Source organism: Heptranchias perlo, chromosome 19 (assembly GCF_035084215.1).
Source record: "Heptranchias perlo isolate sHepPer1 chromosome 19, sHepPer1.hap1, whole genome shotgun sequence".
In the NCBI taxonomy this organism is placed as follows: domain Eukaryota; kingdom Metazoa; phylum Chordata; class Chondrichthyes; order Hexanchiformes; family Hexanchidae; genus Heptranchias; species Heptranchias perlo.
In genome coordinates, this window is record NC_090343.1 from 14077565 (window position 1) to 14093516 (window position 15952).

Below are 15952 nucleotides of genomic sequence, written 5' to 3' on the forward strand. Positions count from 1 at the left end.
GTGCAGAGGTGCAGTACCCCGCTACTGACTATAGAGGGCAGACAATTGGCTAGGCCCACAGCATTACTGCAGCGGCCAATGACACAGCACTTCCGCTCACTTGCAGCTCAACCAAGCTTGACAAAGGAAGTCTTGTGCCGTTATTGAGTGACAGCCACATGAACCATTCAAAAGCCAGACTGGGCCAGCCAGCGTCACCGTTGGGGCAGAGGGAGCCGATAAGCATCAGGGAGGGGCGGGATGTCGATGTTTCCACGTTGGGTTGCATCGACGACGACGACGGCGGCGGCGGCAGTTGGACGGTGACGGAGGCTTCGGTTTAATTGAGATTTTTGTTTTAAAACAAAAAGTTTGTGGTTTAATAAAACCCGGTTATTATTCCTTCGCGATGTCGGCCTCAGGAGCGCTGTTCCCCAGTCTAGTGGCCGGGAGCCGCGGCTCCTCCAGTAAGTACCTGGTGGAGTTCCGCGCCGGCAAGATGTCCCTTAAAGGTTCGACGGTGACGCCGGACAAGCGCAAGGGGCAGGTGTACATCCAGCAGACGGACGACTCCCTCATTCACTTCTGCTGGAAGGACCGGACCGCCGGCACTGTGGAGGATGTAAGGAGACCTTTAAATAACCGGCGCTGTCAGTCAGGGCTGTGGTTGGTTGAAGGGGTGAGGGCGGGGATTGGGGGGGCTGTGGGGCCGGGGGTAAGGGCGGGGATTGGGGGGGCTGTGGGGCCGGGGGTGAGGGCGGGGATTGGGGGGGCTGTGGGGCCGGGGGTAAGGGCGGGGATTGGGGGGGCTGTGGGGCCGGGGGTAAGGGCGGGGATTGGGGGGGCTGTGGGGCCGGGGGTAAGGGCGGGGATTGGGGGGGCTGTGGGGCCGGGGGTGAGGGCGGGGATTGGGGGGGCTGTGGGGCCGGGGGTAAGGGCGGGGATTGGGGGGGCTGTGGGGCCGGGGGTAAGGGCGGGGATTGGGGGGGCTGTGGGGCCGGGGGTGAGGGCGGGGATTGTGGGGCCGGGGGTGAGGGCGGGGATTGTGGGGCCGGGGGTGAGGGCGGGGATTGGGGGGGTTGTGGGGCCGGGGGTGAGGGCGGGGATTGGGGGGGTTGTGGGGCCGGGGGTAATGGCGGGGATATGTATGTGGGTTTGTGGGGCCGGGGGTGAGGGCGGGGATTGGGGGGGCTGTAAGGGCGGGGATTGGGGGGGGCCGGGTGTGAGGGCGGGGGCTGGGGGGGGCTGTGGTGCCGGGGGTGAGGGCGGGGATATGGGAGGGAAGGCTGTGGTTGGTTGAAGGGATTGGGGGGCTGCTGTGGGGCCGGGGGTAAGGGCGGGGATATGTGGGGGGGGAGGTTGTGGGGCCGGGGGTAAGGGCGGGGATATGTGGTGGGGGGGGGGAGGTTGTGGGGCCGGGGGTAAGGGCGGGGATATGTGGTGGGCGGGGGAGGTTGTGGGGCCGGGGGTAAGGGCGGGGATATGTGGTGGGGGGGAGGAGGTTGTGGGGCTGGGGGTGGGGGGGAGGTTGTGGGGCTGGGGGTAAGGGTGGGGATATGGGGGGGGGGGGGGAGGTTGTGGGGCCGGGGGTAAGGGCGGGGATACTGGGGGGGCGGGGGGGGGTCTGTGGTTGGTTGAAGGGATGGGGGGGGGGGGGGGGAGAGGTCTGTGGTTGGTTGAAGGGATGGGGGGGGGGGTGCTGTGGGGCCGGGGGTAATGGCGGGGATATTGGGGGGTTGTGGGGCCGGGGGTAAGGGCGGGGATGTATGATCCACCATGACTGATTCATCGCAAACACCATTTGAAGAAGTGAAGTACCTAGGTTATAATTTTATATCAAAATGAGTAAGACTTGACATGTCTGCTTTAAGACTGAGTGGCTCCTAGATGCAGTGGCATTGCATTTTGTAATGGGCACTGTCCTTGTTCTTGCTACTAAATGAAGGTTGCCAATTTTACCAAGTGCAAAGAACAGATAGTCATGGTACAGAATGTTCGATTGGGTCTTTAATTTTTGATACTTGTTCTGCTGATGCTAAATTCATTGAGAACCTTAGAAGCTCGTTAGCGGGTAAATACACCATGTGTCAAGATACTTTGGCCAGAAGATCACACATGGGTGTGAAAATTTTTAATTTGATAATGGAGTCGGTGCACTGTTTCTACAGGACCTGATCATTTTTCCTGATGACTGTGAGTTTAAGCGAGTAGCCCAATGTACAACTGGACGAGTGTATGTGCTGAAATTCAAGGCAGGATCCAAACGCCTTTTCTTTTGGATGCAGGTAAAAATAAAAAGATGCAGTCTTTAAAGTAAATTTCACTTCACTGACCTCGTGGTTCTCGTAAATGACTATCATGAATGTAATTATGCAACTAAAACTGTAAATGGAGAAAGAAAGCCAGTCATTTTCTGTGGATTTTTTTCACCTCAACAACTTGGCTTTGCCCAAATACAAAGTTGGGGATTTTCAAGCCAATGTACAGAAACTTCCCTAGGTAATCATCCTGTAAATGACCACAGGGTATGATTGTTTAGACGGTTAGATTGTTTAAATCAGTTTAGACTGATTCCAAATTGCAGTGGCCTTAGAGGAACCGGCTAAATTAAACAAACTCTATCTTAGTACGTGAACATCATAATCATGATGTCACATCTCCATGGAAGATCAATTAGTTAGTTTAAAATTGCTTTGTATTTTAATTTTCCTTTTTTACCCAAATCCGTGAACGAAGTAAAAATTACATAAGAATGTACAGCGCAGAAATAGGCCATTTGGCCCAACAGGTCCATGCTGGTGTTTATGCTCCACACGAGCCTCCTCTCTCCCTACTTCATCTAATCCTATTAGCATGAAAAGGGTCTTTCTAGTACGGACAGTGTTCCTTTACGAAACAATAACCCACTAGGCTATTGGGTGGCATAGTAGGTTAGCACACTGTCCTTTCACCTCTGGCATATGTTTAAATCCAGCCCAGAGCAATGAGATTAAATTTTCTCTGTTGGCTGTAAGGGTCCTCAGTTTCAGTCTAGTTCCTAGCATATGCATGTCCACAGTACAAACTATTCCTAATTGTCAGTCTTATTCAGAAATGTTACTGGTGTAAGGAACAGGCAAATCTATGCTAGTGAGATAAATAGTGTTCTGGTGAGTTTGGTGTTAAGGAACACTGTTAGGGCACTGGGGGGTGTTCATGGACCGCATATGAACCGTGGAGCTTCGGGGCACTTGTAAAATTTAAATCCATGTAGCATCAATATGCACATTTCTGAAACTGCTGCTACTAACAAATCTTTAAAGTTCTGATTTAGGATTTATCCACCATTAAAGTAATGATGCTTAAAAACAGCCATTTCTAAGCCTCCACAATCTCAAAATTCAAACAGAACAAACCATTGAATAAAAGGGACAACTAGGACTGAGTTGCCTGGTGTTTAAGGGTTAGATTGTCGGGGCTTAGACTACATGTGGCCTATGAGCTGCAGCTTGGACATCCCTGCTACACCCAATGTAAGAAAGGTCAATGCTGACACTGGGCTCCAAAGTGAGAATTGTTCAAATTACCCCACCTTTAATACTAGAACAAAAAATGAAAATATCTGAAAATGAGATGTTGGTTGTAGTTGGACATACCTAGAGGTTATGGAATGTGCATCATTAAAATTGTCATTCAATTTTCTAATGTCAGCATTGCAGTTTTGGGAAAAAAATACCATCAGTTTAACACAACGAGCCTGAAAAGCTTCTGAATACGTGCTTCCCCACGCACTGGCACATTTTTTTGATGGAAAATGTTAATTGAAAATTGATGTTTTTGTAAATCCTCATCTTTCCTCTTGCAGATCTCGCAAGACATCATGCACTGTGGGAGATGATTTTAGACTAGTTTGTGACCTTTAACTGTTGTGCTTAATTCTTTAGGAGCCCAAATCTGATAAAGATGAAGAGTTCTGTCGTAAAGTGAATGAATATCTGAACAACCCACCAATGCCTGGTGCTTTGGGTAGTGGTAGCGGCAGCGGGGGTCATGAATTAGCAGCGCTTGGAGGTATCCAATTAGTCCATTAGGATTTGAACCCAGAGTAACCATTGTAACTTATTACATTAATGTATGAAGCTAACTTCTAACAAGAGTATTCTTGAATCTAGTTTGTTACAAGCATTGCGACCTGTAATAATCACCCCCATGTGGAAGAAATGTGTTTTTCTTTCTCACCAATTTTCTCCCCTTTGCCATTTCACTTGAAGGTCTTGACTCCTTCCTGGGATTTGTTCTACAGGTTGTCTTCAGTACCTCACCCAAGTAGCAATTATTTAAGTGTGCACCTTGGCAGCAAGCATTATCAAGCTATTTGACTGTTGCGATGGGTGTGGTTTGCTGCCCATCTAATTGTCTTTGGCCAGCACATTTTTAGCAAGGGTTGTAGGTAGCGATCAGAATTGGGGAACATGGCCAAATTTTTCCTGCCCTTACCCATGGGAACTGAGGTGAATTTTAATATCTCTTCCAGCACTGGTTGAGATCAGCTAACTCATCACAAACTATGGATTACATGTAGGACCTTCCTAGCTTGTGTGGCTCAGTTACTTGCTTGATAATCTGAGTCATTAAGGAGCCCAAAATGTTTGGTTTCTTATATTTTCCAAGATGTGATATTTTGTATACTAATGTGTTTTTCTTGCCATTAATTACATATTGATATTTTTGCTTAAATAGTGAATTGTGATTGCATGTGAAAAGCAATAGTAAGAAAAGTTAGGAAGTAATAACTAGTTCATAGTGTACTTGTGTCCTGGCTTTTATCAATTAAAAGAGCTGCATTGTGCTACTCATATCAGATTTAACTTGAGTCTATGTTGCTTTCATAATCTGACAAAAGTGGCTTATGTCAATTTTTTCTTTGTGGGGAGGGGTACTGTCGAGTTATTTTGAGACTGTCAAAAAGAAGACCTTGTGAATCTTTGGGAAAACCAAGAGTAACACTTTAAAATGTCTAGAAAACTCCTAGGTTTGATTGTACCTGCTCAGAAACAAGTAATTTTCTCTAATCATTAACCTAGGTCTGTGCTGTAACATTCTTTTGGCCCATTGTCTGCACAGATGTTTTTCTTCTCACAAGCCACCTAGTCTTAACTCCATTCTCCTGCTTATTCCCCACACCATTTCATATTTCCAAGCAAAAAGAATTAATTCAAAAATTAAATTTGTGCCCTCTTGTTACCATCTCGCAGACCAGTGGAATAGATCTATCACTATTTACCTTCTAAACCACCATAATCTTGAAGACCTCTATCAAGTCACCCATAACATTTTCAGCTCTTGAAGAAAGCCCTGACTTCTGAGTGTCTCACTTCAAAACTGTAACAATTCATGCTTGGCAAATTCCTTGTGAATTTAAGCTGCAACTTTTCCTTGCTTTTATATCTTTTCTTTAAAGTATTGATGAAAACTATACACAATACTCCAGCTGATGCCTAACTAAATTCAACATTATCTCTTTGCTTTTGTATCATGTGCCTCCAAAACCAAGTATTCAGTTTGCTCTTTTTATTGCCATATCTACTTGCACTGAATTTAATGAATTGTTTGTACATCAAGACTACTCCATTTGTGCTCCATTAAAAATTTAAAGCATATTTCCTTTCCCTGTTCGCAAATATATTAGTTCACATTTTTTCCCCAATTTGAACAGCATTTGCCATCCATCTGCCCATCCTTCTAGCCTATCTGTCTTCTGCAGTTGTTCAGTCTTCATAGCAATTTGGTGTCATCAGCAAATTTTGATATTTCTTCCCTCAGTTCCTAAATCTAGATCGTTAATGTATAGTAAATAAGAGGAGCCCAACAAAGACCCCTCTGATTGTTATTTGTCTCTTCATTCCAGGAGAAAGTGGTCTGCAAAGTCTTTTGGGTAACATGAGTCATAACCAACTGATGCAGCTGATGGGAGCAACCGGCTTAGGTGGACTTGGTAAATATTAACTGCATTTTTAAGTAAATGGATGTGTAGCAAACTGTACAAAACCTTTCCTTCTATCCTTTCTGGATGGAAAAAAAATGTATTTTCAATGGGACTGGTAGGCAAGGCTCTTTTCTCACAGGAAGGGGCCATTGTAGTGCAAGTCAGCCTGGGCCCTGCAGCACATCCATGTGGAAAGGAGGAAAAGGGGCATGGGTACTTTTAAAAAAAAAACTTGCATTTATATTGGGCCTTTCACGACCGTAGGACGTCCCAAAGCTCTTTACAGCCAATGAAGTACTTTTTGAAGTGTAGTCACTGTTGTAATGTAGGAAATGTGGCAGCCAATTTGCAAGGTCCTACAAACAGCAATGTGACAATGACCAGATAATCTGTTTCAAAACAGCTTTAAAATGGTGCAAATCTGGTTTTCAGATTTTAAAATTTATTTAACCACCTGGTCACCGGGTTTTATTTCTAACATTGGATGAGTGACTTTTTCCCCACAATAGCATCTATAGTAAAGTGTCCGGTTATGTCAGTGGACTTCTGTCTCTAGGTAATTTCACTTTGAGCCTTATGGATAAGTATTTATAAATGGACCTATGCATAGGTCCAAAGTGGAAAAGGAAGAAATGTGTTCTGTTAGAATAGTCTTATTCTCAGTGAAGCCAATTGGTGGTGCCAGTATTTTCAGCAACAAGAAAATGCTAAAATACTGCATGTGTAAATATTTAGAGCTCATCTTCCATATATGAATTGTAACAGAGAGGTGCTGCTCTTTTATACTGCCGTCCTAATTTTATGAGTACTCCAGTACCAAAGTTAAGTTTTTCCAAGTACAATATACTGTTCAGTGTCAAATAGATTCCAAAGTAACTAATTGTCTTGGTTTTGCTTTATTAAAGAAATTTCCCATCCCTTCTCCCAAGTTTAAGTTCTTTTTTGTGTTATATAAATTGCAGAGTCTTGATCTCTCAGTGCCGTTGAATTTTCCGCTATTGCCTGAAAATCGTGCAAGCCAAGAAAACTTTACCTTTTTAATGAGGATTTCATAAAATTAGCAATGTTAGTTTTGTATTGTGCACACAGTGTCCTGTTTGATGAATGTAAATGCTAATCACTGTGGTGCTACAGCCCCAGGAAGCTCTTGATGTAATTTTTTCTTTTTCAGGTAGCCTGGGTGCTCTGGCAGGGCCAGCAGGTCTTGCTGGCTTACTTGGCAGCGGAGGTCCTTCAACTGGTGGTAGTTCTTCAAGGTAAGAAGAAATTCACTGGAATATGAATGTAGTGCTGAGATTAGAGATAATTTACTCATATAAAAACCATTTGTATCTTTGCACATCTGTACTAAGTTTCCATTTACTGAGCTTTTGTTCATTCATAGAAATGCATCTGTTAATAGAATACGATCAGTAACAGTAGGGTTTTGGCAAAATGCTGAACTGTATTGCTGCAGTTCTCATCATGAAAAGCAGACAAATGAAGAATCTTTCTCTAGTTTGAAAGTAAAGCTTGTACTTGTGTGTTGTGATGTAACCAGTCATTGGTGGTGTGGTGAAAAGATAGTTGATGGATAAAACTAGACCTGATCATCGCCAGTATTCCTTCTTTCTCTTCTCCCTTCCCTCCAAAACAAGAATAATGCATAATTCTGTAAGGCATTAAACTTTTCTCTAATGGTGCTTTTTCTTGTGTTTAGCTCACGAAGCCAGTCTGCAGCCATTACTCCATCCTCCACCACCTCTGCAGTTCGTATGACTTCAGTGCCTTCTGTTACTGCAGCAACCACACCAGTACCAGCACCCACTGTAGCATCAACAGCAGTGCCGCCGGCGGCAGCAGCAGCTCTAACGACACCAGCGGCGTCAAGCACAGGCTCCACAATTGGTTCTACATCAGCATCTGGATCTGCGTCTGTTACAGCGCCTGGATCTGTAACAAGCCCAACTCAGCCCATTCAGCTGCGTGACTTGCAGAGTATCTTGGCCAGCATGAATGTTCCTGCTGCAGCGGAGGGGACAGGGCAACCGGGTAAGGATCTAGTTCTGAAGACATTTAAAAATGTGAAAAACTAGCCTCTGGAGGTCAAAGTAGGTTTTCAGTCTTGTATTTGTAATTGGCTTACAGTATGTATGCCTTCAATTAATAATTTAAAATGCCAACAACAAGCACATTTTGCAGACCATTCTGAACCGTCATTTGTCGCATAGGCTGCAGGGACCTTTTTTCTCCCCCCTCCAAACGTTGTTTTCGCTTTGTTTTCTGCACCCGCCTTTTCTCGCTTTGTTTTCTGCACCCGCCTTGTCTCGCTTTGTTTTCTGCACCCGCCTTGTCTCGCTTTGTTTTCTGCACCCGCCTTGTCTCGCTTTGTTTTCTGCACCCGCCTTGTCTCGCTTTGTTTTCTGCACCCGCCTTGTCTCGCTTTGTTTTCTGCACCCGCCTTGTCTCGCTTTGTTTTCTACACCCGCCTTGTCTCGCTTTGTTTTCTACACCCGCCTTGTCTCGCTTTGTTTTCTACACCCGCCTTGTCTCGCTTTGTTTTCTACACCCGCCTTGTCTCGCTTTGTTTTCTACACCCGCCTTGTCTCGCTTTGTTTTCTACACCCGCCTTGTCTCGCTTTGTTTTCTACACCCGCCTTGTCTCGCTTTGTTTTCTACACCCGCCTTGTCTCGCTTTGTTTTCTACACCCGCCTTGTCTCGCTTTGTTTTCTACACCCGCCTTGTCTCGCTTTGTTTTCTACACCCGCCTTGTCTCGCTTTGTTTTCTACACCCGCCTTGTCTCGCTTTGTTTTCTACACCCGCCTTGTCTCGCTTTGTTTTCTACACCCGCCTTGTCTCGCTTTGTTTTCTACACCCGCCTTGTCTCGCTTTGTTTTCTACACCCGCCTTGTCTCGCTTTGTTTTCTACACCCGCCTTGTCTCGCTTTGTTTTCTACACCCGCCTTGTCTCGCTTTGTTTTCTACACCCGCCTTGTCTCGCTTTGTTTTCTACACCCGCCTTGTCTCGCTTTGTTTTCTACACCCGCCTTGTCTCGCTTTGTTTTCTACACCCGCCTTGTCTCGCTTTGTTTTCTACACCCGCCTTGTCTCGCTTTGTTTTCTACACCCGCCTTGTCTCGCTTTGTTTTCTACACCCGCCTTGTCTCGCTTTGTTTTCTACACCCGCCTTGTCTCGCTTTGTTTTCTACACCCGCCTTGTCTCGCTTTGTTTTCTACACCCGCCTTGTCTCGCTTTGTTTTCTACACCCGCCTTGTCTCGCTTTGTTTTCTACACCCGCCTTGTCTCGCTTTGTTTTCTACACCCGCCTTGTCTCGCTTTGTTTTCTACACCCGCCTTGTCTCGCTTTGTTTTCTACACCCGCCTTGTCTCGCTTTGTTTTCTACACCCGCCTTGTCTCGCTTTGTTTTCTACACCCGCCTTGTCTCGCTTTGTTTTCTACACCCTCGGAGTTGGCATTAATAGCAGCTGAGAGGGTGGGTTGCATAAGGTCATACCATCTAATGTGTGGCTGGCCAAACTTTCAAAGCAGAATAGCCGGAAAAAGAAAAATGTATCTGACAGGTTCTCAGCTTTGCATGTATCAGGTTATTTATGTTCATAGTGGGAGTACTATGCATTTACATCAACTCAGTGCCAACGTTTTTCTAAGCACTTGTACGGCACATGAAAGTCCTGATCTCAGTCCAGTCTTTCTTATAAAGTGCTGGTACCTCCACCTGCTAGGCCCCGATCCTTGAAAATGCTGCATCTACAGAAAAAGGAATTTCCCACTGCCTGAATGCAGCATGTGTAACTGCTGCACTGGAGTAGCAAAAGAGCCACGTGCAGGTTGTGAGCCACTTGTTGGCCACCAGTGACCTAGTGGATAGGTGTGCATTGATGGGTAGGAAAATCTTTTCTCATCCTTCTTTCCATATGTTTGTACGTCACCCCTCTACAGACGACATACTTAGCTCTATGGAGGGGGGCATGATAAACAGATATTTTAAAACCACGTATGTAGAAATAATTACACATTTGAATTAATTTATTCTTCTAGCAGTGGATTTAGCCAGTGTGTTGACACCAGAGATCATGGCTCCTATTCTGGCGAATGCAGAGGTTCAAGAACGATTACTACCATACCTTCCAACAGGAGAGTCACTGCCACAGCCTGCAGAAGAAATTCAGAACACATTAACATCTCCTCAGTTTCAACAGGTGTGTTTTTTTGACATCTTCAAACGTATTCAAATTTTACATTTTTTTTAAGATAAATTATCCAAAATGGTAAAAGAAATTTGAACTCACTTTAATGCCCTTCAATTCAAAGTGTGCATATACTGGAATTAGCTTCAGCATGTCTTTGCCAATCTATAGATACTTCTATTTCAAATAATTGTTATGCAGATACTATTCGTATTTTTCTACGCACAGATATTAAAATTGACCATAAAACTGTACAACTTCTCTATCAATTTATTTCTGTAGGCCATGAGCATGTTCAGTGCAGCACTGGCTTCAGGACAGTTGGGCCCATTAATGAGCCAGTTTGGTTTGCCAGCAGAGGCTGTGGAAGCAGCTGGAAAAGGGGGTAAGTGTCTTTTCATATTTACGACTAGATCCACAGTCGCTTTTATATTGCAACTCGAGTCTTTGGAGAGAATGTCATGGCATCACCACAGAGAGAATAGTGCCTTTGTGTGATGTCATGGTGATGTGTGAAAACCCTCAGCCATCAGGAAAACCCAGCTTTTTTTGATGTAGCTGCTGGCTGTATGAGGCCTGCACTATGGCAGTCAGTGGCTGAAGACCAATATGAAAATGCTGTGTGCCATGTTTGCTTTGTTGCTTGTTTTAATGTTCTGGATGTATCTTGAATACCTAGAAACTTTGTGTTAAGATAAATGTGTGCCTTTACCTAGTTACCTAGGCTTTTTATTGTAATTGTAAGAAAATATTACATCACTGGTTTGTATCCTACCTCGGTCAGAAACACTTAATGAGACCATCAATATTTAGAACCTGGTCTGAAAGGTATTTTGTCGTGATATCCATTTTAAAAAAAAATGATGGTTGGGGAGAGATAAAGGGCAAGGGAACATTTAAATATAAGGGGTATAAACTATATTTCGCTGTTAAATTTAAAAATAATGCTATTTTCCAGCGATAATTGTTGATTCTAGTGGCTTTAGTATCTTAGCTTTCAATACATTGGGTTGTTTTTTGGCTTAAGACATTAGAAACTGAATTTAGACCAAATTTAAAATGAAGGAAGTGGGTTTTGTGCTGCCTTTTCTTGCTGATTATGTAGTGTTATGTAAGATCAAACCTATTTTGAATCCTGATTCAACTTTGGATAAAACTCAAATTTTTGAAATCCTTTTTTGTTCTGGTCTAGTCAAGTGACTTCTTTGATCTTGGGGGAGTTGATTTTTCTCCAATTCATTTTATTGGAACATTCAAAACTAATAAAGCAATTGTAGGGTAACTTAAGAATTTAGACCAATATGATGATTTGAGCTTCTGTACTAGTATTTCTCCCTACTTTGGATTTAAAGGAAATAAGTCCTGTGTATTCTTCCCTTCCATCCCTGCCACCCCCCCCCCGTTCCCTCCAGATGTGGAAGGATTTGCCAAAGCCATGCAACACAGTTCCACATCCTCAAAAACAAAATTCGATGAAAAGGATGGAGACAGTGAATCAAAGGACAAAAAGGATGAAGAGGAGGATATGAGTTTGGACTGAAAACTATTCACCCACATTTTTCTTTAAACCATTTCTAAAGATGTTGAAGTAAATAGTAGTGCACTCAGTTTAGAGATTAGTGAAATTATTGTGTGTTTGCCTTCTATTAACCCTGAAAATCAGCAATATTAAAGGTTCTTTTTAGAACAAGAGCATTTTGTGCATGTCTGTTATTTCCAATTTTATAGCTTTGAACTAGTGTGTAATTCATGATGTGAACAGAACAATAATTCATTTGGTTTCAAACTTCTTTGTGGGAGATTCATAGAACCATACAGCCCAGAAGACGGTCATATGTGGCCCAGTGTGTCTGTGCCAGCTTTTTGTTAGAACATTTCAGAACTTAATACTGCTGACCTGCTTTCTTTCTGTAGTCCTCTATCTTCCTCAACCATTCCCTTTGGAAAAGCATTCCCTGCTCCAACAACGCTCTGTGTAAAGAAATACTTCCTAACCTCTGTCCTCACTCTCTTAGTGACTATTTTAAATTGATAATCCCTCATCACTGACTCCCGAACCAGAGGAAAAAGTGTTTTCCTATCACAACCCTTTGTACTGTTAAAGGCCTCTATTAAATCTCATCTTAGCCTTCTCTGCTCCCATGGAAATAGCCCCAGTTTCTCACATGCTTTCCATGACCAGAGTTTCTCATCCCTGATATCATCCTGTTGTATCTGTGCTGCACACTCTGGCTTTATTGCCCCTTTTCTAAAGGAATGCTCAAAAACTGCACACTAATGTTTTGTACCAATTCATCATTACTCTGTTGTACTGTTGAAGTTCACATTGTCTGTTTTGTCATTCAAGGGTTCACATAGTCATAAGATTAAAATATGATCAGATCACACCATCAATTTATATGTACTGTTTCAATGTAATCATTTTTAATGGGACTACACCTGGTACATCCAGTCATGACAGCAGGCAGTTACAACAATTAATGGGATATAGGACTAAATTTATGGCAAATATCTTAAAATATGCTTAGATTGCAGTAATGCCTCAAGGGCTTATGTTTGAACTGGGGTGCTTATTGCCAGAAAATGGAAGCATTCCACCAGAAGTAAAAATTGTGTGTCAGTAATTTTTCATTATAGAAATCTAGTTCAAAAAAATGCTCTGTTAGTTGAGAAGGCAAAAGCTATTATAAGTAACTCCATTATAACTGACTCCAATGCGAACCATTCTCTTTGGAGAGATTCACTAATACCAGGAATGAAGCTTTCATTATGAGGAGAATCTAGGCTGTTTTCAATAGAACAAAAGGTTAAAGAGAACGGAGAGATTTTCAAAATCATAAGGGGTTTTGCTAAGTCAAATAGGGGAGAATTATTTCCAGTGGTGGAATCAGTAACTAGATGGCATACATTTAAGTATTGCCAAAAGAATTAAGAGGACGGTTAGACTTTAAAAAAAAAGTGTTAACAGGACATAGAATGCCCTTTCAGAAACAGGTGGAAGCAGAATATGTGTACTAGCCTTCAATGACGTGGTTAAATATTTGAAAAAGAAAGTAAAGGTAACAATCAGGGGAACGGGATGAAGTAGATGGCTCTTCCAGAGAGCTGGCACAGGTGTGGGTTGAATGTCCGCCTCCTGTGCTGTAATATTCTATGAATGTACTAATTGCTACAGCAGCAATTGACCCCAATGTATCAGAGTACTAAATAGACTAACAAGTCTACACAATATGGAGCATTCAAAATACCATTTCTATTTTAGAAATAACTGAGTTAATCAAGTAGTTTTCTCTCTGCATAAACAAGTTAGTAGTAAATATATAATGGGATCAAAGAAAATTAAATTAAGCTTTTTTGTGTATTAAGGAAGTCTTGTATATTCTGATTAATTACATTTGCTGTGACTATCTTAAGGTTTGTTGCAGTATGATTAAGAAGTAATAGCAATAGTCAGAAAAAAGTCAGTTTAGCAAGTGCAGCAGAGTGCATCTTTTGATGTAGCAGTGTGTAATATATTAAAATGTGTGCTGTACTACTATGCTTAATCAAGCTGAAGTTCCAATGCTTTAAATATAGGCTTATCTGAGAAAGCATTGCCCAAAATTTGTTTATTTATCTGACCGTTCTGAAATTACTTTAGCACAGATGGAGCCCATAGAAATTGCTGTGAGCTAGACTCTCCCACTTCTCAATTATAGTGGTAGCATTTTTAAATTGAATGTTAATGCTGGATTATACAGAATTTTTCTATCTGTCCTTCCATGTGGAACAGATTTGAATGTCAGCAGGTATTCAAATTCAAGGGTCATTGCAGTCCATAGAAGGATACTTACCTGAAAAAAAGAAAACAGGTAGCAATTAAGTTACATATTCTATCTTTTGGGATTGTGGCAATTCAACAAGGCACCTCTTCTTCATCAAACTTAATTTCTAAATTTTATAAAGCTACAGCTCTTAGTTCCTCCAAGCCTCACCTTAAAGTAGAACAAGGTGGATTTTAATTTTGGAAATGGGGCTTTAAATTTCTTCCCTTTGGTGTAGTATGAATCTGCAGGCTAACAGTTGATAATTCAGAAAGAACAAACCAAACCACATGTTATAGGAATTAATATAGATAAGTTTTATTTTGACTCAAAATTATGTACCAGTATTCTGCACGTAGTCAGTGCTACAATTGTAAAACAGGGATCTTAATTAAACAAGATAATGTAAAACCAGTGTAACAGGATAAATTTTACCCATTTAATATTTTCCTCCCAAAATACCAAATAAAAAGTCATTAAAATAGCTTAAATTTATTTAAAAATCCACAGCAAGATTTTGAAATACAGTACAAATATTTAAGTGCATAAGTGGATTGGAAATCTTAAAACAGCTCTGGTAAAGTGTTGATTTTATTTCATCTTTCCATTCTATTTACATCAGTGGGCAACCGTTGGTACTGACACCACCATATATGGATCCTGGTCGATTTAACTGTACAGAACTTTGATTAATTAGGAAATTCTTTACACAGCCAACAAATGAGGAACGTATAGAAGACAACATTGGAATTTGCACTGTATCTGAAATATAAGAGAAGGAAACATTTAGATATTTATGCAAAAATAACAATTAAAACTATACATGTGCAAAGAGAAAGTGTTTTTCATAAATCAGCTGCTTTGCAATAAATTACAGTTTATTTTGATGGCAATTTTCACAGATTAAAGTATATTCTATTGACCTGAATTATGTCCAATTACTTGCAGAGAAACCAGCTGTCACCAAATTCTAAGACTGTTTGGAAATAGTATGTAATTAATTGATTGTGGACATACTTAGGCAGGAATAACTGGCTAATTAGAATATTGCATAAGTGACCGGCATATCAATCAAATTTCAAAGTGATAATTTGGCCTGGAGCAGGCTAACCTAGATTGTTCACCCCACTAAATTCAGTTTGTGATGACGTCTCTCGTCCGTGAGGCTCTGAACAAATCCCCCCGACACCGCGCGAGTGACCTCTGGCAATGACTGGGCTATACATTTTGCATAGATTGTATCCGCAATGTTCCACAAAGTCGGAGGAAATGTGTTGATGCCTCAAAGTCAATGTAAAACACTCACACTATGGATACATTTCAGATAATATCCCTGCTTTCATGGGCAGTATACAGCGCTATAAATATTAGTGCTGCACTGTTTTGTGCCAAACCTATACATTTTTAAAAAAATATATTTTTCTACAACTTACATTTATTCTTTTAAATACCAAATAACACAAGATTCCTATTATAATGTTTAACAAAAAAACCCATGTGGGCAAATTAAATCAAAGTAATTAAAACTCCAGTTGTTGATTATTGAGCTACCATATTATGATATGCTTTCAGCCTGTCAATTTAGTCTGATTATATGGGGAGATTCAGTTAACTTTGTTAAAATAAATATTTTGTTTATAATTCTGATAAAGTTTGAATCAGGAAGTCTAGGATTAATGAGATTGTGGATGTAGACAGTGTTGATTCAGTCAAATTAGATTTCTTTCAGAAAATAGTATTTTGGGATACAATATGAGTAATTTGAGACATGACATGTGGTAAATGTAGTATGGTTGGGAGGAACAGGTGACTTTGGAACCAATGGGTCCCAAAGCTTCCCACTACTTTGGTGGGGGGGGGGGGTGCGGTTCTTCACCTCATATCGGGGTCTGTTGTAGGCTAATTGATAGAGATTGATTGCTATGAAAAGTCAACAATACCATTATTGTATCACATGACTACCAGGATGGTAGACAGTGAACTAGATGGACCTTGGTCTTTTTTTGTCTTGGAA

At 41.9% G+C, this 15952-nt stretch overlaps 2 protein-coding genes across 3 annotated transcripts in view; one reads left to right on the top strand and one right to left on the bottom strand.

The window, feature by feature from the left end:
• The first annotated feature begins 253 nt into the window (after positions 1-253).
• Positions 254-11827, top strand: adrm1 (ADRM1 26S proteasome ubiquitin receptor). Its single transcript, XM_068000367.1, has 9 exons — positions 254-601; positions 2148-2264; positions 3903-4029; positions 5867-5953; positions 7116-7200; positions 7644-7975; positions 9987-10147; positions 10418-10520; positions 11548-11827. The coding sequence occupies exons 1-9, from the start codon at positions 389-391 to the stop codon at positions 11673-11675; spliced, it is 1353 nt and encodes a 450-aa protein (XP_067856468.1). The 5' UTR covers positions 254-388; the 3' UTR covers positions 11676-11827.
• Positions 11828-14246: 2419 nt separating this feature from the next.
• lama5 (laminin, alpha 5) overlaps positions 14247-15952 on the bottom strand; it is a 247530-nt gene continuing 245824 nt past the window's right edge. For both annotated transcript variants that reach the window (XM_068000366.1, XM_068000365.1), the window contains exon 80: positions 14247-14700. In XM_068000366.1, the coding sequence (XP_067856467.1) occupies positions 14552-14700 (149 nt within the window). In that variant the 3' untranslated portion in view covers positions 14247-14551. The remainder of the gene's footprint in view (positions 14701-15952) is intronic.

Excerpts from the sequence above, each read along its gene's own strand:
- adrm1 (XM_068000367.1), top strand. The coding sequence starts at position 389 with ATGTCGGCCTCAGGAGCGCTGTTCCCCAGTCTAGTGGCCGGGAGCCGC. Across the intron at positions 7,201-7,643 it reads ACTGGTGGTAGTTCTTCAAG|CTCACGAAGCCAGTCTGCAG; the intron begins GTAAGAAGAAAT and ends TCTTGTGTTTAG. Across the intron at positions 7,976-9,986 it reads GGAGGGGACAGGGCAACCGG|CAGTGGATTTAGCCAGTGTG; the intron begins GTAAGGATCTAG and ends TTATTCTTCTAG.